Source organism: Botrytis byssoidea (assembly GCF_014898295.1).
Source record: "Botrytis byssoidea strain MUCL 94 chromosome Unknown BBYS_023, whole genome shotgun sequence".
Lineage (NCBI taxonomy): Eukaryota > Fungi > Ascomycota > Leotiomycetes > Helotiales > Sclerotiniaceae > Botrytis > Botrytis byssoidea.
The window spans coordinates 225,973-248,396 of NW_024065864.1; the positions used below are offsets into that span (position 1 = coordinate 225,973).

A 22,424-nucleotide genomic window follows, 5' to 3' on the forward strand; every position below is an offset into this window, starting at 1 on the left:
GTATCACAACCACTAAAAGACACCAAAAACATTTGAAACACTCAAATTTCCTAATAACAAAATATGATTCTGGTATAGTATGTGTATGTGTGTATTGTATACCCCAACTGTATATTCAAACTCTTCCTTTACTCTCCGCTCTCCACTCTCTACTCCGTGCCTACCTCTACCCTCCGCTCTCAATGCCAACCCCACTCCCACTCCTAGTCCCACCCCGCCCTCCCCGCTTCTTCCCTCTGCTCTCTATCCCCAATTACACAATTTCCACAACCAACCAGAAGGAAACGTCTATGTTATGTGCTCAAAATATAAGTTCCCCGAACCCCGTATCCGACAAAGTAACGAACTAAAGCAACGAATGCCACATCGCCATCTCCTTTCCCTTCTTCTCCCATTCATGTATGTGATGTGATAATGTATGTGTATACGTATCAAGTATCAAGAGTATCAACAAAGAGCTATCTCGTTTCCTTTCGTATCATCCAAGACCAATCCAGCTACCAGAAAGAAAGAAAAAAGACATCTCATCCGGAGCATGCATTCTAAGCACCTGTGACTTCATTCTCCTTCAAATCCCATTCTCCCTGCTGTAACATTTGTAGAACCTCTTTTCCATCGGCTGTCAAATCCGGTTTACCTAAAGGTGTAACCGAACCTGTGAAGAATCTCGGTTGCCAATCAACGCCTTGTTCTTGTCGTTGTTTAGCTTTCTCTCTTTGCCTTTCTTCTAATTCTTGTTTGAGGGCTGTTGCCCGGGCAAATTGTCGACCGTGAATGGCTTCTGTGACGCCTGACCAGAACTTGAGAGATTCGTTTGGTAGCTGTTTTTCTGTTGGGGGAATAATCTTTGGTGCTACTTGAAGAGGCGCGAGATCTATTAGGAGAGTTTGGTTGTCCTAATAAGGTTCAGTCAGTGCCTATCGTCTGATTTTATGAAATGGGATACTTACGCCCTTCGGCCCCAAACTGAAGTATAGCTTGTCCTTCCAGTTTCCAGATACTCTTGCTAATACATCCTTATCAGGAACATCTTTTATCCTAGTCTTATTATCATTGTCTGGATCGTAGCGGAATACTACTCCCTCCACTTTGTTCTGTGTCTTTCCTAACCATCCCTCTTCAACATAATGTAAGATTGTCTTGATCTTCGTTTGAGCGCAACTGATGTAGCACTGGTCTCCTACGGTAACACTTAAAGTTCCACGCAAAAGCCCCCCAAGATGGGCGGCCGGATGTGTGAGCTGGTATTGTTCGTTATCTCTCCTCTCAATATTGATGAAGATACCCAAATTGTGCTCCCCTGGCGTAACCTTAATACTCGTTCCAGTGAACTTTGCCGATATTTGATCGAAACCCCGGGCCGAAATACCCTTTTCCGGACAATCGACATAAAATGCGGAGACGGGTGGATGATGGGAAGTTTGTTCCGTCAGATACGATACTCGAACTTTTTTGCCCGATTTCGGCTTGGGAATTGTGACATTCGACGCATTAGTCGATGACATAGGGGTAGCCTTCTTCGAAGACGAAGCACTAGTTGTGCTTAATTTACCCGTCTCTATAGCTGGTTGTGAATCTTCGACTTCCCAATTACACTGTTCGAGAGATCAGTATTCCCCACTTCGACCTTTCCATTTAGCTGCAGCTGCTTACCCTAAAAAATTCCCCAAGAGTAGAATTGTATGGCTTGCAAGGTTTTCCTTTCACATATTTCAGATCCTTCGTGAACCAAAATCGCAAGACTTCCAGCATTCTATCTAATGGATCATCCGAGTCTCCTATTGCCACAAATGTATTCGGTTGATCGAGGTAATTCCAATACTCGAGATTGGGCGTTGGTTCTAATAACTGGGCCGGCAAACTAAATCGAACAGAAGCAATATCTGCCACTCCAATAAACCTATGAGAAAAGAGAAAGAAATGTCAGTCATGACTATCCGAAACGTATAGATATCTGCGAAGTGTCCACAGGTTGCTTGAGAGGCTGAAGCCACACTTTGTTGCATTGATAGCGGTGTGATCTTTATGAACATCTTTTAGCAAAGATGCGCAGAATTACATCAACTTACTTTCGCAGAATGCCCAAGAACATCTTAAGTTTTGAGCCATCATCTGGTGGTTTCTCCGCTACCGCGGAGGATGTAGGTAACGACTCGGAGGCAGTTGAGGGGGCCGTCGATGCAGCAGGTGAAGGATTAAATGCAGAGGAACCCGAGGATGTAGATGCCATATTTGAAGATGCGGATTAGATAACAATTAAAGAATCTTATATTATTCTGGTATGTCGAGCAGAAGCTTGAAGGAAGGAAATGATTTTCAAATTTGGTGTTTGAAGGTTGGTTGGTTGTACAGCAGGTGGATGGATGTTTAAGATGGAGAAATCCTTGGTACGGGAGTGACGTTTATTTTAGGGGCCTTACGATAAGGAGCCGATAGGGTGAAATGATCACAACAGGTGCAACATCTAAAGGGAAAGATTGGTGCGTTTAAATCTCGCAAATTCGAGGATATAAACTTCTGTATAAAGGTAAGTAACGTGGATCAAGAAACAACAAGAAGACAGAATGATATGACACTTTGTTGTTTATTATCTATACGATTAACCGTGCGAAATTGAAACCAAATTATCGAATATATCAAACCAAAGATTTTTCTTCCTGTACGCCATGACTCCCGCTCGGTTATGACCTTCTAGTCATTAATACAAGAACAACATCCTGATATCAAATCTGATTTCAATACATTAATCATGTTCAATTTTTGATGATTCACAGCATCATATGGATTTTTACGTAGAAAAAAGAGCTAAGCAGCACTGTTGCTCTTCTATCTCGATGAAGTCTTCATTGCTCCCAATTCCCAAACCCTCGTAATGAGCCCTGGTGACCTCCCCGAAACTGTGCCGCCTGGAGTCCAAGTGACTTCATAACGAGACCTACATGTTTTAGACTGCTTTCGAGGTTTGTATCGAGGATTTGAGATCCCTAGTATCAGCAGCCATAGAAGATTCGTACCGCATTTTTGAGATTGCCATTTACTGTCGCTGTTCTCGAAACTTATAGAGTCTCTTATTTAGTATTTGCTGGTCATCTTTCTTACGTATTTCCCCGGTTCGGGAAGTTCTTAAATTCAGCCGCGAGCGGATTTGTAAAGAGCCCCCGCGATAAGGTTGGCCTACCCCATCGTCCTCTTCCTATAGTAGATTCTTATGCATGTTAGTTCACGTTGACTAGACTGTATCAAGCCGCCAACTCCAAGGTTCTATTCGCAAGTGGACCCCTGAGCCCCGGGTATTCTCGACTTTGGATTAAGTATGCAGCCCAGTTGAATCGAGGGCCACTATATTATATCCAGCCGCAAAGCAGCTCCTAGATGTGGCCACCTGGCTCCTTGCGCGTGACTGTCATTGACCAGGCCCATCGGTTAGGCAAGGCAAATACTCGGCTGAACGGAGAGATATATTCCAATACTTCCACGTATATTGAAAGAGGGCTCGAATGAAAGGATCAAGCTATTTTCTGCTTGATAAGATCCAACTTTAGGCAACGTTTGAGGAATTGCAAGTGAGAAAGTTGCACATTAATTCATCACCCGGCAGTCAATCAGAACGATGTAGATATTTCAATAGAAGAAGGAAGAAAGGAGATGACACCTCTATATCTAGTGATGACAAGGAGATGAGGGCTTCCCAGCCTGCATTTAGGGAGTAAATGGTTCTTGATGCCGTGAAAAGAAAACGTATATTGAATTCCTATGTATAATTTGGTCCGTCTGGACGTTTTGATTCTTGAGAGCCGGAAATTCATTCACAATTGTCAACAGTATTTCAGTACTAGCAGCTCTTATTTGGACTGCACTCCGGACTATTGAACACCTTGACATAAACTAAGTCAGTCTGAAACACAGTGATTCTGAAACGCCAGCTCGTCAAATGCCAAGCAAATTCATAAAAGCAGGTGATTGCGGACGCTCTAAACTCGCTCGCGGGCCGTCCCTCTCTGTAGCTACTCAGTGAAACTAATAATGACAATGGAGTATTATAATGATGCGTGCTCAAATCGTGTCAAGAGACCAATGTTTTCGTTTCATCCTCTTCTCAGATTTCTCATAAATGAAACCCAGACAGCTCTCTCAGGCAATGCCATTCGAGGATGGCCCGAGCACATGTTCGAGGCCCAGTTTCTGATTGTAATGTGACAAGGGCTGGGGAAGGGGAAGAGTTCTTGTGTTCCGAGTCCTATCCTCGAAAAAGATAACAGACCTTGTACGATATTAAAGCTTGGACGGTGACTCCAATCAAAGAAAAGACAATTCCGAGTCTTGTAAAGTATTAATGCATATTGCTTTCTTCCGAGTACATTGACTCGGATAAAATGCAATGCGGACACAGAGGAAGTTCCTCCACCCTCCCGCCACCGAATCCCACCCACGCCAGAGATCTCGTGTTCCGAGTCCCGATTCCAAACAACATGGACTCGTATGATCCTGAAGCCTGGGCTATTACCTCTATTCCAAATGATTCGACAACACTTCCTATGCAAACTATTGCCAAGAATCAAAATTCGGGGTCTAAAAACATGCAACCCAACCGACATGTGCCGATTTTCCGTCCATATACCGTGACTGTCTGCAGTGTCACCAAATGACAACTGCGATATTCATCATGTATTTTGACCTGGGCTCATTAACTACTAAGGCCACACATAGAATGTCAATGATGTATGCAGAGTCTCCTTCTCGGTGAAGCCGAAACTCGTGTTGATCAAATTCAAGTGTTACGGACGATAGAAAAGATTGATAACGGCGGCGCTGGCAAGAGTAAGATCGTGGGGTCCTCCACGGTCTTACAAGAGAACACATTGAGAGCCTTTAGCATTGCAGTAGAAGGAAGGCTCGTGGAAGCATCGTATCGTAACTTGGAAACAATTTTTCTACGGATAAAATAATTCCTTAACCAATAGTTTATATAATTGTTGTATCATTGAGTAACGGCTTGATTTTAACCTCCACGCTTTAATTAGGATATTGATGTGAGAGAACGGCCAATCAAATCGATGTATTGTCGGGTAAATGTTATGAAAAGTTCTTGTGCATATAATCTTCCCAAACACTTTTGAAGGTTGTGCACTTCCGAGGTGCTCCATTAGACAAGCATTACTGACGTCATTTATATGGGTCTATACTTCAGAAAATAAGATAGGCGGAACAGCGGATAAGACGAGGTGAAAATCCTCTCTTATTCAGGAATTAGATATCGATGACATCGAAGATCCGTAATACATATAAATAAACAAATCTCCAAAAATGAGATGAAAGGATGAAAAAAACTTCGGTCCAGGTGGAATTTGTAGTAATAGGAATCCATTTTGATGAATCTATGTGCCATTTGTACTTCGTGCTGTGCTTTGGTCTATATTGTTATATATTGTTGTGAGCGATGATCTAATGGCTGATAAATAACGGTTACGTAGATACTGTTGATGCGCGAGCAATTTTGCCTCGTATATCGGTGACAATGTAATTATTGGCGATAATGCTGTTTCTCGGATCTCGACGTGGCAATTTATTTGACTGCTGAAAAGAATATGTTACGAAAATGACAGCGGAACGATCCTTCTCTGGAGAACATCCGCGAGGCTTGAGTATTCTAGATGTCGAGAATTGTTCAAGTACCCACTGCTATAGGGCAAATGTCTTGAAAACTTACCCTGGTCCTAATTAAGGGCGGCCTGTGGCTGAAATCTTTCTATCCACCGCCGCCAGCGGTGTAGTGGTATAGCGCGCCCGTGGAACAGATTGATGGTTTGAAAATTCAAACCGGCAGATGCATCGCCTTCAACCACTTGATATTGGTACCTTTGATCGACTAGATGCAGTATCGACAATTTAACACTACTTTGGGAGTGGACAACTCATATCGCAGGAAGGAGATAAGATGGGGACGGATATTCTTCGCGAAGCTTCCACAGCTTGACTTCTAAGCGAAAGCTGCATCTAGATCTAGACTGTAGTAGATGTTGCGTACTATATTTGACTTTCTCTTATACAATAAAATACATCTGGTCGGGTAACCCCGGATTACTATGCTGCCCGTGCATATCCGTGTGAACTTGCTTACAAGTGTATATAGCATATATACCTACCGATATAACGTACTTTAATAGTGAGTCGGTTATATTAGTAGATCGATTATTTTTACCTCGAATATTATTCTAAAGCTATATTATTTAATAATAACTAAATTAATCAATTGAAATTATAAAGATTCTAATAATTTAAAATCTATTATATTATTTTAATAAATTCTTATATTATACTTTGTTTTTCTATATTTATCATAATATCAAATGAAAATGGGTTTTCATTAGAATTTTTCTTTTTTTTGATATTTATTATATTGAATTTGAATATCGATCTTTTATTAAAATAATATATCAAAAGCTTTTTTGTTTGATGAATATTTCTTTTTAATATATTTAAGTTTTTTTTGTATATTAATATTTATTTAATATCTTATTTGCTTTTTGAAGTATATAAATCTCTATATTCAAAAGTATATTTTTATAAACTAATCTTTTTATATCTTTAGCTAAAATTAATATAATCTCAAATATAGATATAAAGGAGTTTGAATAATAATAAGCTATTTAAGATTTAATTAATATTAATTGAGAAAAAGCTTTAATTGGATTATAAAGGGTTTAAGAGATCTATTAATTTAAATCAAAAAGGAGGGAAATAAGTATACAAATTCAAATATCTAATTTCGAGAATATAATTTTAGAATTAAATAGGATTAAATTTATTCTTTGAAATTTTAATTTTATATTCTGAAAAGTAATTGATTCTTTATATATAGTTTTAAAAACTATAAAAAAATTAATTTTTGAAATATAATTAATATATATTCTAATAAATCTATTAATTTGAATATAATAATAAATTTAAATATATAATATTATTCTTTTTATAATATATTTGAAAAGCTTTTGATTTATAGTTTTTATATCTATTTAATATTAATATTCAATATTTATTCTTTCTTTAGTTTTTAATATATTTATCAAAATATTTTAATTATTTTAAATTTGTTTTATTATTTATCTTTTTATTAAATATAGGTTTAATAGTTTAATTTACAAAAAAAACGATTTTGATATATCAATTGGAAAGATAAATCTATTCTTAAATTACTAGAAATAAGGATATAATTTCATTCTTTCTATTATTATATATATGTCACGGGATTACTTCTAGGAGTATTCAGAAGCTTTATCGCTGAGCTAAAAGCTCAAAAGACTAGGAGATAGAACTGAAAGTTCTATCTTATTTTTATATATATAATAGAATAGAATAGAATAGAATGGGAAGGGCTAGTATCATCTTGTAATACTATTTCTCTTCTTAAGGTATAATCTCCATACTATTATCTAACTAGAAGATTTCAGGATTAATGTCTTAGATATTCAAGTAAATAGAATCTATATATACTAGTCCTCAGACTAATAAAGGCCTGTAAGCTATAAATGAATTCTTTATATAATTTTATATTTATAACCAAGAGTAATTCTATCTAATATTATAGGATCACTTTTGGAAGTATTTAGAAGCTTTATTATTAAACTAAAAGCTCAAAAGACTAGGAGATAGAACTGAAAGTTCTATCTTACTCTCATATATATAGCAAAATAGAACAGGACGAGAAGGGCTAGTATCACCTCATGATAATATAATTATTATAATCTATTCTCTATTATTTAATTATATTATTTTACTTCTGCTATTTCGTTTAATATTAGTTATTATTATTCCGGGGTATATTATATCTATTATAAAGCTTGTTTTATTGAAATTATAAAAATTATTATTCAAAATATTATATTTCGCTTATATATTTATAATCAATTAAAATTATTTTTTAATAAATTTAGGATTTTTATAAAAAACCTTTTGAAAATTATAAATATAATTAAAAATATATTTTTAATCTGATTTAATACTTTATAAATCAATATATCTAAAAATTCTTAATACATTTTAAATCTTTTAATTCAAAAATATAATTTATTATATTTATTATTATTTTAAATTTAAATGAAAATCCTTTATTATTTATATTAAGTATATATTAAATAAATACCTTTGTTTTCAATTCTCAATTATATTAGATTTATTTCGAATTTTATTATTTAATATAAATTGAGATATATAATAGAACTAAATTACTTTTCGAATTATTAATTTTTTATTTGATTTGATAATTTAAATAGCTAAGATTATATATACTTTTTTGAAATAAATTTTTATAATTAATTATAAGGAAAATGTATATTGAATATAAAATAATAATTTAGGATAAAAATAGCCAATCCACTGATATGGCCGACCCACTGTTAAACCACGTTATCGTAAAGTCAGCAGACCACGATTATAGAATGGCAAGATGTCGCGCATGGAGAATTGGCAAAGTGAAGAGGCATAAAAGGATAAGGGCGGGATGTACCGATTAGACAGACGCTTACGTAGTCTAATCAAGCCGTAGCTGTGGAATGTATCACGTTGGCGTTTGAGGTAGGTTAGATGCGGATTCCGTTTCATGCAAGTGCAGCACTTATTTGGCCGTTCACTTTTTGCGCTCGGCTCCATGCTTGACACCAAGCCAGCGGTGCACGGGAATCGAGCTAAAATTTAGTGGTATCGTATGGAGATTGAAGAGAGAAACGGTAATTATGGTTTGGATGAGGGCACAACAAGGAGGGGTTCGGAGGTTCCGAGGTAAAATAAAATAAAATTGAAATGTGTTAAGAGCATCAAGGATGGAAGGACGAACGACCAAAGAAACTCAAGAATCGAACGTAATCTCAATGAAGGGTATTCATGTGTGGATGCGGGTGAAAGCTGCTAGGAAGACATTGTCACGATATCCCGGAGAAAGATTACTGATCAGTTACGCCACGGTTTTACGCCACAGTAGGCTTGATAATAGGTAGTGCCATAATCCGTTACTGACCTCTGATTCGTATGCCTTCGTCCGAGAGCATCATGGAGCTAATGTGATAGCTGTGGCTGTGCACTCGAGAACGAAGGTCACATTTCCCCCTCGATCCTTATAATCCAATGAGAAGCAGTGAAACTCATTCAACTGCAGTAGACTAGGCGTTTGTCAGTCGAACTCGTAGACGCTTGAATAGCCTATGAGAGCTCGTATCTGAGGATGATCGAAACAACCCCCATTATCCCATCATCCCATCATCTCATTATCTCACTAGCAGATTGTAGCTAGGTTAATGCTGTATGCAGTCAAGTCTGGGCTCTGGAGCATATGAACGTATGGAGAAAATGAATTCTGAGCCGCGGCAGGTGACACGACAGAGTATGCAAGCATCTGTTAACAGCTAGGTAAAATTTTCTTCACACTGGGCAATCAAGACAGCACACCCTGATTATCTTCCCAGCACCGGAACGATACCTGACCTATATCAGCGTCAGCCTATGATGTACTACGCGAATTATGATTAATGTGTTGTAGTGCCGTTGTGCCATCTTTCCCTGGAGATCATAATATCTAAAGTGTCTAAGATCATAAGGCATGAAGCTTGCACCTCATCTCCGGTGCAATAGGTGGATGGATCTGCCACAACGCCACTAAGGAGAAATCTTTTGGTACTAGAGTTTCGGCTCGATAAACTTCCCGTTGATCGACTTGTGGCTCGTACGGCTCGCTAGAGAGTTTGAGTTCCTTTGGTTTCCTCTTCTATGCAGGAGAGATCGTGGCTGTGGCTATGCAAAAACTCTATGAAAAGATTATCTGGAACAGTCCAGACTGAAAAATGATTAAAACCAATGGGATGGACGCAAGAAGACAAAGAGATTGACAGAATGATTTGTTTGGCTAAAGCGCCTGCAAGTCCCAGAAGTGGAAACAACGTAGATTCTTGAGATTAAGGACTGTTGGAAGGGTTAAAATTGTCAGATTCATCTACGGTGATAGGATGGCAATAGTTAGATGCTCCGAAAGCACGTATACATATGATCTAATGAGAGAACCGGGAGAACCAAGATGAACTGATGGCCTTATTATGATATGGCGATAGAGTATAAAATACAATAAGACGCGAGGATGCGAGTTAGCAATGTAAAAGACATTGGCTAGGTTTGAACCAATCTGATGGTCATGTACTAATGGTACGAGCGAGCTCATTTGGGGCAAAGAATCAAAAGGTAAAAGGGGGCCGATCTCCGAAAGCAGAAATCTCTCCAGACTTTCGATATGTAGACGCTCTTTGCAGGTGGGATCAGGATCGGAAAATAATATCACGTTCCGTTGCGACACAATTTACACGGATATGAAGCAGAATTGGGTTTAGCCTTGATTCTCGATTGGGACCGAGAAGAAGTAATGATACCCAGCATCCGGTACCTGGGTAAGATATTTCATTGACCGTAATGGTCTTGAGTGCGAGAGTGTCAATTCTTAGCAAGCACAAGCCAATGTGGCTTGATACTTCACAAATGGAAAAAAAGATAGCGACCATTTGAAAGAACGGAGAAATTGAAATGGGTCGATAATACTTTTCGCCACATTTGAGATTCAATCGATCCAGTGCTGATCATTTCTTGATTGGATAGGTGACTGTGGCTGATGAGATAGATCGGTGATGATAATGAGAATATTGATGGATGCCGCTTTGACACCATGAAAATACGTCGTCTCTCCACGTCCGAGGACCTCATTAAGGCAAAAGCTCCGCTCTATGTACCTGGGTACTCTGTGGATAGAACTTTCTTTAGCCACCCCCAGCAACAAACAACTGACCCGACCCAAGGAGTCCAAGTGGAATATAATTTGCATGAAAGATCCCAGCAGAGAAAGAGAGAAGAAAAAAAAGAGGATGAGTGAGGTGATTGGGGAGAGGATGACAATGAGAAATGACAAGGAATAATAAGGGAAATAACTTTGCTGTATGGAGTAATACATTCATACATTTCATTCACTCATTCATTCACTGATTGATGGATTCATTGATTCGTTCTCATATTGTAGTTGCTCTCAAGGCCCACCGATGATGTGATCACATTAAGCTTCTACATTTCATTCGTGGTACCGTTGACATGGGTTTCGGTTATGGTGGTTCGTGAATATACTTAGGTAGGTAGGCACGGTAGGCTTGAGACGGAGGACGGCTAAGGTCGATGGATAGACAGACTCACTACACGGGCTCTTTGTTATTTGCTTTATTAACACCTGAATGTGAATGGGAGTGGGAGTGTGATACCGGTAAGTGCGAGAATGCGCTTGATTTGAAGCCGATTTGAGTGCTAGAGAGATGTGGACTGTTTGGGTCAAAAGTCGTCCTTGGGTAGAGGTAGTTTTGATATGGTTCGGTGGGAAGGAAGGACCTAAGGTAGTAGTAGTAGTGGTGGTGGATCTAGAACTAATTGAGTAGTAATCAGCTGAGGTGCTTTGGCTTGAGATCCTCATTCATTCAAATAGTCTCTGTTCTAATGCTAGGTCTAGGTCTAGGTCTAGGTCTAGGCACTCCTCCTACTACTATATTGGAAGGAGTAATAATGAGTTTTATCAGAGAGGCGCTTAGATATCGATGGAAAGGAATTTCAGCAGTTATACGATGTTGAACGCTTCTCACGGCCAGTGGTACAGATAGTACAAAGTATGCCGGCCTACCGATATACAGACTAACAGTGAGTTAACGATACGCTTATGAAGATACTTTGGACGGTACTCGTAGGTAGTGTATACCTGGTAATCATTTTACTGACATTGTTGATATTATCTATATTTTTTATTTATAATTATATTACTATTATTATTATTGTTAATTACCTATTACCTACCTCCTACCTCCTACCTCCTACCTCCTACCTACTTATTATATCTTTCCTTTTCGCGTGGAAGACGGACCCATACCAACAGACTACAGACTTACCAAAATTAATCCATGCAATCCCATGTCTATTCTAGGTTTTCCATCAAAAAGAAAAGCAAAGGTTCACAAGTACCTACAGTAGCCTCAAGGAAGTTTCCGTTATGCGAATTTCATAAAAAATATTAAAACCTATAACCCATCACCCATCACCCATCACCCATTACCCATAATCCATGACCCAGAACCTATAATTCCCCTCTCCCCCTTCCCTCCCCTTCCCCTTCCCCTTCCCCCCTTCCCACCTTCCCACCTTCCTACATACCATACCATACCATACCATACCATACCTGCTTACCTCCAGCTACCTACCAGCCTACATATATGACTCTGCTCATTTTAGATAAAGTCAACATCATCATTTGATAAAATTAAGTAATCAATTACGGAGCATGAGATATTAAATACTGTACTATCCCTCCCACACACAGGACTTCGCACCCTTATCCTCGAAAAAAAAATTATTATCGTCGTCGCTCCTTCCACATAATATCAGACTCAGATCAAGTCACGTCACGTCACATCATATCAATCATATCATATCATATCATTCATATTATACATAGTTTCACTTCGAGAGTCACAAAAGTCAATCAATACCTAATAGGTGATAGGTGATTTCCACTAGGTAAACGAGTGAATTCCCATTACGCTCGCTATCCGAACTTGAGCAAATCCCATATGCTTACCCCTCCACTTCTTCCTCAGCTCAATTCTCGACACAACAGTCCACGTATTTATTAATTCTTTGCATTCGGCTCTCTTCACCAAGGGAGGGAACTCCTTTACTCTCTCAAATACTCAATAAAAAGAGCTTTGAATAGCTCAACCATCACCATTCCAAATGTTTCGCAATAGGTAAGCTGATTCTTTTCTCGTTTGCATGTTGCTCTTCGGCTCGGCGCATCGTTTTGCGCTTCGTACATGTACATTACTGCCACAGCCAACTTGGTGTGAATATTTCGTGGATCAGGCTCACCACATTCAATCAGGAAATCTCAAAAGCCCGGCGATGAGTTCATCACCGACTTTCGAAAACACTTTCCAGAGCTCGTCTCTTCAAACAACCCTTCTGGGAAGCAGATCGATAAGGTAACTGCGCCTACATTTGGGCCTGCGGATGGATCAGGCAGGCAAGTACCCCAATTTTTCATCACAATTCTACAAAATTTGCATTACATCTTGAGTTGTTTTTTTGGCATTAAAGCTAAAAGTTTAATAATCTGTCATTTCCCTCATTATTCGCGCTTCTGTTCATCATGTATGTAAGCTAATGAATGCATCTTTCAATGTAGACACCACAGCGTAGGGGCTGAAGATACAGGTAAAGAGATACATGATCCAGACCCAACACCCAGAGCCCGAGATGATGTTGCCGCATGGCGATGGACGCCCGGCTTATTGGGATCATCGTCCTCCAACTTTGACTCCAACTCATTCGGATTCCCGTCATCATCCTTTGTCAATGCCACACCAGGCCCGTACACTTTGACACCGGGAGGAACGAATACTGTATACCATCCTCAAGCTGGAGATCTTCATATGGGCATGGGCATGGGTATGAACATGGGAATGGGCATGGGAATGGGACCTCCTCTTTCGATCCCTACCACTACAGATGGTCTCCATACAGAAACAATGATGGGCATGCCTAATTTTCCTACCCACGATTTTCATGATTTCAACCCTTTCGCACATTCTCATCATCATCAACCGCAACAGCAGCCAACCTCATACGCGCCATCTTCCTTCATCCATCAGGACACTGGTTACGAAACAATGGACCATGACGGATCTCCTATGGATGATGACGAAGGACCACTTGGTTCAATGGAACGGGTGATGCACCAATCTCCCTTGACATTCCAGCCACACTCGTACGACATGGCTATGCCTGGATCAGCTTCTCCATTTGCCGAGAAATTTCGTTTTCAGGCTGTGTTGAACGCGCCAACGGCGATGGTTAAAAATCCGCAAGAGATTCCAGTGACATATCTCAACAAAGGACAAGCATATTCGGTCTCTATTTTGGATACTGAAGCGGGCCATGCACTTCAGCCAGGAACTCGTTACCGAACATTCGTACGTATCTCATTCGAAGATGAACAGCAGAGACAACGACCTGCTTCATGCTGGCAGTTATGGAAAGAAGGAAGAGGTACTAACGAGGCTCATCAACGTGGTGGAAAGCTCCAAGCGGTCGAATATGTTGAATCCACGCAGCTTGGTGAAAGTGACGATAAGCGAACGCGCATGGAGCTGGATACGGCTTCTTTTGATGGATTCTCTGTAATCTGGACTCCAGCGGCCAACTGTGTCCCAGAATGCAACATCGCTGTCCGCTTCAACTTTCTTTCCACGGACTTCAGCCACTCAAAGGGAGTCAAGGGTATTCCCGTTCGATTTTGCGCCAAAACCGAAACCTTGTCTTCCGGTTCCCCACATGTCAAGGAGGCTTCTGAGGTAGCTTTCTGCAAAGTAAAGCTCTTCAGAGATCATGGGGCCGAGCGGAAATTATCCAACGATATTGCGCATATCAGAAAGACTATTGATAAGCTGAAGCAACAAATAAGCCAGGCAGAGACTGGCATGAAAGATTTCGGGAAGCGAAAGAGAGGCTCAACTGCAAAGGCACAAATGAGTGAGCGACCTGGCAAGGTTCAAAAGCACAAACGTACTTGGTCCATGTCTTCTGCTTCTTCTGCAGGTGGACGAGCTCCGGTCGAAGAGGACCTCCAGGAAAGACTTTCGCAGTACTCAGATATGTTTCAAAGTACACGACCAAATAGCGTACTATTCTTGCGTGGCTCGGAACAGGACGACCCTGATCTTTTCCCGGTGGCTTTGGCGGGTGAGCCACTCGATTTGACCAAAGTAAATTCTCGAGACAACGCAACCTGGGCGGCGAGGAGCAGCGCGCGTAGCTCGATTACTGGTACCTCTTCTATCATCTCCCCTTCGCCAAGTTCAATCTCATTGCACTCCCAAGCTGCGCCACCCGCGTCTAATATCTCCACTTGGAATGACTTCCACAACGTTCCACCAGGAGACTTCCAAAATCAAAATCCACAGCATTTAGCGAGCCCGCCAGATCAGCTAACCAAGGTCCCCAAGTCAGACGATACTGGTAGCTTAAGTAGTTGGATTGAGGCTTTGGGAGTTGATCCCTCTTATAATCCACCTGTTGAACAACCTATCAAGCCTGTCGCTTGCTTCTATGTACTCCGTAGAGACCCAGCCCAACCAGCTAAACACGAGTATCACCGAGCTATCTACTTGATGCAACGTTCACTCAAAGATTTCACTAGCGCCATTGCCACGAAATGGAACTTGGAACCTACGAAAATCATGCGCACTATTCATGTGCTTGAAAACGGTTTACAGGTCGAAATGGATGACGATGTTGTACGCGAGCTGTCTGAAGGCCAAGACCTTATCCTAGAGGTTCACAATAGTCAAGCACCAGTCAAACGCGAATGGGAGATGGAACTCACTGTGGACAGCGACAGTGCTGGCGCGACACAAAGCGTTGTCCACAGCGAAGGATACGAATTGAAGCTATTTTTCTAATCAACCTACTTAATTAACCTTTCCTTTATCACTTGTTTTATTATACCCATAGACCAGGAGGAAATGGTCGTGTAATTGTTATGGATCTAAGGATCTAGGATTGGGTCGGGACTGGGCTTGAAGGGCGTCATTGTCGTTTTCTGAGATACCACATTCCTACATGAACTGTTTTGCTCCAAATCACCTCCAAGACGACCGTGTTTAGGAAAGAAGCATATACATCAATGGAAGATGTTGAGAGACAGATTCGAGATCTGATCTCAAACGGATTGGGAAGGGGTAGAGCGGGGGAGAGCTTTCGTATTCTGTCACATTTGTCTCTATCGGGAGAATCTTTGAAGCGTTTCATAATTCTTTTCACGGCCTCAAAAGCCATACGAACACAATATTTGACGCAGTTATATTTGTACATGGAATTTCACGATGCGAACGAACCATTTCTTTTTCATAGGGTTTGGGGTAATATTCAGACTTGGTACACAGATGGGCCTCGATGGCAACGGTGGCATGGGCGCACGTTTGTTTAGGACTACCAGCAAACTTTGAGTATACAGTCGCCATGGTTTCACAGCATAAAAATGAAAATTCAAATATTCCTTTACTTTCTTGTGTTCCCAATAGGTAGTGATCTACTACGTGGTGACAATGAATATAGAATTTTTTTCCCGATAATAATCCGAGTTATGACGGCGCCAAGAAACGTTGGCACTAATGAATTACGAATGCTTTAGCTAAGGTGGAAAATAAGGTAGGGTAGGCATGCATAGATGATTAAAGTAACACACTAGTTTTAGTAAATGTATATGCCTATCTTCCGGTAGTGGCAAGTTTGGTTTTGGTTACTAGCCCCACTGTACTTAGCCACAGATAATACTAAGGTGTAGGTAGGTAGTACTTGGTAGCACTTTGCTTTGCGAGTGGGTAGGTGTTGGGTGAGATGGTATGTTGAGCATGTTGATGTTTGGCTGGAGGACGAGAAGTGGGAAATGGGAAATGGGAAATGGGAAATGGGAAATGGGAAATGGGAAATGGGAAATGGGAAATGGGAAATGGGAAATGGGAAATGGGAAATGGGAAAGGGTTTGGATGAATGGTTTGAGGAAGAATGGATGGATGAGATGATGAGATGATGAGATGAGATGAAATGATGGGGATGCGGATGAGGATGGAGGTGAGGCGAGCAGATATAGGGTAGAATGATGTAGGGGTGTGATTATGTTTTTATTCTATCTATATTCTATGTAGAAGCGAGTGTGAAATTCTGGATTCTGGATTCTGGATTCTGGGGATGTTGAAGGAGGGAGAGGGAGAGGGGGTTAAGGGCTAGGTTGGGGGTGAAGATGGGCGGAGGTTATGAGAGCTGTTGGCTTGGAATGGGTGGGATGGAGTGGTAGATGGGGTGGGTGATGATGATGTGAGGGATAGTTGGAGGTATAGCTATCAGCTAAGTATATGAGAGTTGATAACCATCTTTTTGAGAAGCTTGGATCGAATGCTAACTATGGTTGATAGGTAAGGTGTCCTTTCTCTACCTAGGTACTTTGGGTAGATATACGTGTCATGGTTTGTAGACGGTATTGCTTGATACTCAGATGGGACTTGAATACATATGTAATTGAGATTTATAGTCTATAGAGTTAATGTTAGCTTGATAACTGCTACGCATACTGGCTAGTTGTCGGCTGGTACGCTGTATCTATAACTCTCAAGCGAGCTCATTCCCGCTGAGAAATGTGAGCCTTATCATCGTAAGGTGATAATGGATGAAGCACGATAGGAACTTATGAGAATCGTCCTTGCTTGAGGTATACTATCTATAGGTATTTGGAGATGATCATGAGAAGTTAGATTCCTCTCTCTTGGAAATAGGATCGATGATACATGCATCACGTTTTATACAGCTTATAATTATCTCTAGGAACAACTTAGCCACTTTTGATAGCTCACTACTCTTCTCTTTAGGTAGATATTGTGCTTTTAAGCTTTTAAGCTTTCGAGCTTCTGAACTTGTAGGTCCGAAACAAGCATTTGCTCTCAACATCTAATCCCGTGTCAAAGCACAAAAAGATGACTTGAGGGATATCTAGATCTAAACCTAGATGTAAGTATATACATGGTATGGGACAGGCTAGTTTTCCTCTCACTTGATCTCATCCGGCTAAAATATCTCAAATTTACAAGCGCGGTTGAGGGAGTTTGAATGTGAATCTTGTCAACATGATATGAATTAGTACCAATAATACTAATCAAGTGATCAAGCGGTAAATTTAGCAGGTGCTAATGCTGCCATACTAACCTATGGCTTGCATGATCAAAGCGAATCAACCCAACACACCAAGCTACAATCGCGCAATGCCAATCATGGACTATCGATTGAGTGTATGCTCGTTGTGCATTGCGGCTACAGAAGGAAGGACACGTATATCGAATTCCAACTGCCAAGACCATGTGAACTTTAATGAGCGCCGGCGATGATTGATCACCAGAAGCTACATCGGCTTCACGGAATTTCAATTTGTTATTTGTGTTGTTGATACTGTGAGCTAAGGAATCCGGATAGCTCGTATGCGTTCGATCAACTCGTGTAAGCCTACTTTGGACAAGTCGATAATCACCTACCTACTCAGTAGACATTGTTCGATTTGTGTGTATATAATTTAAGGTTCAGGAAAAGAGAAGCCATCCCACGCAAGCCGCAGATCCAAGCCGCAGACACAAGCCTCAGATATGTGATTGGATAACAAGACAGCCTCATATGCAGTTCAACCACAACCTTGGAATATAGCAGCATGTACGCTGCCTAGTACGTATATGTAAATGTATATATATCCTGCCGATCGGTTTGATCCCCATGTATCGTTAGCCTGCATGTAGCCCAGAGAACCTATCGCAGCCTGATTAGGCCGCCATGGGAAAAATTCTCCAGATTCGCCACCCATCCTTCCTCACAAACAGCACTGTGTCCACGTGTAAATTGTGGCTGTGAAGGTGGCACACGCCTTGTTTTCATGGATAAAATCCGGATGACGATAATCATCGGTCTAGATGTGGCACGGTTTCATCGGCTCCGACGATCAGTGAAGAATGTGCAATACCGTTATTTCTCGCCTCCTTCGGATATTGAGCCGATAAGCCTCTGCTGAGCTGGTGCCACAATCTTGGTACCCCTCACCATTGCCATTTTTACATAGTCCCAGACTTTGCATCTGACACGTGAGATCGCCGTGCGATGTGATAGAACATGCATAAGGCGGGGATGTTCGTTTGCTCGGGTCTTGTAAAAGCGAACTGTGGCTCAAATTTAGAGTTTCCTTTAGATATTTGAGATATATTTGATGAAAGAATATTAGAAAATAATATTAAAAAAATAGATTTGACGCCGATTTGTTGCGCAATAAATTTCGAGATCGAAAATCCAGTATGCAGATCATGACCCCTATTGTACTTATCCGAGATCAGTCTGCACCAACCATGTTGATCACTACCGAACTCTTTCCTCTCCACGGAGTATGGATATGCAAACTTCAAAGACGCTTGTCTTCTTCGGCTATATATGCCGGCGCCATGATACAATTTTTTTTTTTATAGATCTGCACTTCTCCTTATGGAAGTGTGGCTCAAATTCTCGGTTGTGAGATACACTACTTGTGCAAGCAGATCCATCCTTTCTATGTATGCGCCTTTGTCGGCACTCAGTGGCGTTATAGACAGCAGTAGGTCTGTGTAGGTAATCACGTGAGTAATTGATGTGGAAGAGGTTCTCTGTTCCTTATTCTTTCCTGAATATCACGGGAATGGGAAATACTTATCACTATTTCTGTTTTATCCTAATCATGATCATGATCACTGGATTGAGAGGAGTCAACTTCGGCGTTACTTTGATGAATAGTCTTATATCAAATCTCCGCGGAGAGTATCCACGAAATGTTCGGCAGTTAACATGGCACTTGACATTTATATGATTGATATGATCGATTGGCGAGGACAGACTGCAGAAAATAAAGTCATGTTTAATAATCCTTATCATAAAATATCCAATAAACAGTACTCCATTCCAGAAATGCCCGCTAATTCTCATGACCTATCCATTAAAACTCCCACTCCCACCAACACCGCTCCAAAAGGGCCGTTTATGCAAGGACAATCCTAATCTTAAAGTGCAAATTGCCTCAAATAGTTCAAACCAGCAACGCAATCCCCTCATACGCCCGTTCTACGGTTTTGCTTCCTAGTCCAGGGACAGCTCTGAGCTGCTGTAGAGTTTTGATCTGACCGCCATCATCCTCATTCTGTAGCTCTAGAAACTCAACCACATCTCTAGCCTTCTTGGGACCTACTCCGCAGAGACCCCTGATCATTCCTACATCTCTGGAGTTGACAATATCCAATAGATGTCTTGTTCGAGGTGTGGGAGGATCCAGCAGGCTAAGAGAAGCTTCGTCGTTGAAGACACGCAATTTGGTTGTCGTTTTGGACTTTGTCTTTTTTGACTTGGCGGCTCTGTGTGAAAAGCTATCATCATCCTCATAATTCTCCTCCTGATTTACAAAAGATGCATCATACTCGGCGTCAGGTTCTGAACTTTTTCTTGATACGGGCCGTACTTCTTCATCCTCTTGCTGAAATGAACTGGTGGGTGTTCTCAGCTGTATAAAAGGAGCTGTAGGCTTTCGCATTTCTGAATCTACCGGCACTGAATGCTTGATTGCACCAGTGTTCTTTGCTTGAATTTTGCTTTTGAGATGCTCAATCTTCTTGAGCAGTTTCTCTTGACCTGGGAAGAAAGGAAGTGCCATCCTGATAAGAATTAGTCAATGTTACTTGGTAGAAATAGATTAGCTGGGAAAACCTACTCATACATCTTGAGAGCGCTAGTCTCTTCACCGCGCTCTTTGTGTTGTCTCGCCATAAGCAGAAACCTCAGACCTTCAGATCTCGCATCTTCCGCCGAGTTCTCATCAATTTTCTTTTCCAGGGCCTCGAGTCTCTTCTGAACTGCTTCACTAATTTCGGTGGGTGTGGTTTTCGATGTCTGTTCTAAGGCGCGGTTTGCGAGGATTTCAGAGACTTTGCGCTCAACCATTTCCTCAATCTTCGCGGCTGAGATATCAACTGTGGACGATTTGAACCCTGATGGCACAGGTCTGGCGAGTTTGGTAACCCGTGAGCCGATGACTCCATCGGATGGCCGCTTTTTATTTGAATTCGATCCTCGGAGTGATGGAGCGCTGCCCAACGGTCGAGCTGTAGTTGATTTACTTTTATCTGTATATACAGAGAAAGCTTTTGCAGGTTTGTCAGCCTTTTGTGCTGGGTTGGCTACAGTGTTATGCGAATTCGTGATGGGTCTTAACGGCTGTCGTTGCATACTAGCTCCGGCTGGTTTCCTGGGTGGCTGCGTAAATACAACCTCATTCTCAATTTCCCTGACCTCTATTCTCTTTGCTCTTGAACTTACGTTCAAGGAAGACAAAGTATCCAAATGGTAAGACCGCAGTGGTGCAAGGTTCAAAACCATTATAGTGATACCATTATTTTGACCCAGACTGAGAATCCGTGTCATTTTAGATTCTCGGTATGGAATTCTCTTGTCACCTCTACCGATAGCATCAATACATTGACTGAGAACGAACAAACTTTTGTTGATGCTTGCAGATTCAATCATTCTCTCTTTGCCATTATCTGTTCTCCGATTGTCCTCTGATCCTGCTAGGTCGATTGCTGATGCAGTACTGATCAAGGTCGCATCGCCAGTAATCTGCGTTACCTTGACCATCAAGATGGCATGGCTTCGACTACTTTGCGCATTGAGTTTGGTCCCTGCTGTGCTCCGGTTGTTGTTGGCTTCTATATATAACTTTTCGAAATCCTTGAGATCATTGCAAGACCTCTCCGAGAGCCCAACGACTATTGTCTTCCCATCCTTCTCACGAAGTGGCAAGCCAGCAAGAGATCGCTTGTCAGGAGACTCGAATAGATCGAAGACTTTGTCGTTGTATATTTCGTAGTAGGACAATGTAACAGTAACAGAGGTATTCTCTCCAGAATCCTTCGCAACCTTACGTCCACGTCGATAGATTCCGCTCAATAATCGAGGTATAATCCCACGGTCTGCCAACTTTGTTCCACCACGCATTGTATGTGTTTTGCCCGTTCCAGTAACTCCATATGCAAAGAGTGTAACATCGAGTCCTTGGAACAATGATTTCAGTGTGGGCGCAACCTCGTTTGTGAAAAGTTCTTCTTGGGTTGTTCCCATATCGTAGACCCCATTGAATGTGAAACTAAATTCCTCCGACTCATTTTTTGGATTCGGTATCCGGACGACATTGGGTGTTTTGCTGTCTTGACTACTTTCGGCGCGCACGATGGTATCCTTATCCAATTCCTTTGGTAGGAGAGGACGTATCCTGGCAACGACTTATTCAGAGAGTCAGCTTGGGATGAGACTCGATTGATTTCTGCAGAAAATACTAACCTCGTACAGACATGATCACAGTCGAAGGATATACAAGTAAAGAATAGATATCAACAAACAGAAAAGAAGAAAGAATGGAATTAACGATTATGCAAGATAGTATCAGACAAGCAAAGAACTGTATTAACAGAATCAAGACCTTTTCCCGCTCCCTCAAGGAGTGTTCTATACCAATTCAAGTGAGTGTTAGTTGGGTTGATGTTTTTCGAAACCTTAAAACCATGTCAAAGTTTTGGTTGATGTTGAAGCTCTACCTGCAAAAACGCAAACATCGCGTTGCCCCAGCAACAGACGCTTCACCGAAACTCTGCCACGACAAGCAAGACAAATAAGTACCTACGTAATGGATGATTGTATGATAACCATACTAAAATACACAAGTTGATTTGAACCTAATACAATTATAGACATCATGATCTAAGTCTAACAAT

The 22,424-nt window shown here is 41.0% G+C and overlaps 3 protein-coding genes across 3 annotated transcripts; 1 reads left to right on the top strand and 2 right to left on the bottom strand.

The window, feature by feature from the left end:
• Nucleotides 1-542: 542 nt before the first annotated feature.
• Nucleotides 543-2,230, bottom strand: EAE97_009683 (uncharacterized protein; the record flags this gene model as incomplete). Its single annotated transcript, XM_038880198.1, has 4 exons — nucleotides 543-896; nucleotides 951-1,595; nucleotides 1,654-1,900; nucleotides 2,070-2,230. 4 exons carry the CDS (start codon nucleotides 2,228-2,230, stop codon nucleotides 543-545), a joined length of 1,407 nt encoding a protein of 468 aa, XP_038728904.1.
• A 10,559-nt stretch (nucleotides 2,231-12,789) lies between these two features.
• EAE97_009684 (uncharacterized protein) lies at nucleotides 12,790-15,515 on the top strand (the record flags this gene model as incomplete). Its single annotated transcript, XM_038880199.1, has 3 exons — nucleotides 12,790-12,803; nucleotides 12,938-13,078; nucleotides 13,241-15,515. The coding sequence occupies 3 exons, from the start codon at nucleotides 12,790-12,792 to the stop codon at nucleotides 15,513-15,515; spliced, it is 2,430 nt and encodes an 809-aa protein (XP_038728905.1).
• Nucleotides 15,516-19,505: 3,990 nt separating this feature from the next.
• Nucleotides 19,506-22,186, bottom strand: EAE97_009685 (uncharacterized protein). Its single transcript, XM_038880200.1, has 3 exons — nucleotides 21,994-22,186; nucleotides 20,369-21,935; nucleotides 19,506-20,312 (listed from the first exon to the last, which is right to left on the bottom strand). Exons 1-3 carry the CDS (start codon nucleotides 22,004-22,006, stop codon nucleotides 19,694-19,696), a joined length of 2,199 nt encoding a protein of 732 aa, XP_038728906.1. The 5' UTR covers nucleotides 22,007-22,186; the 3' UTR covers nucleotides 19,506-19,693.
• Nucleotides 22,187-22,424: the final 238 nt, after the last annotated feature.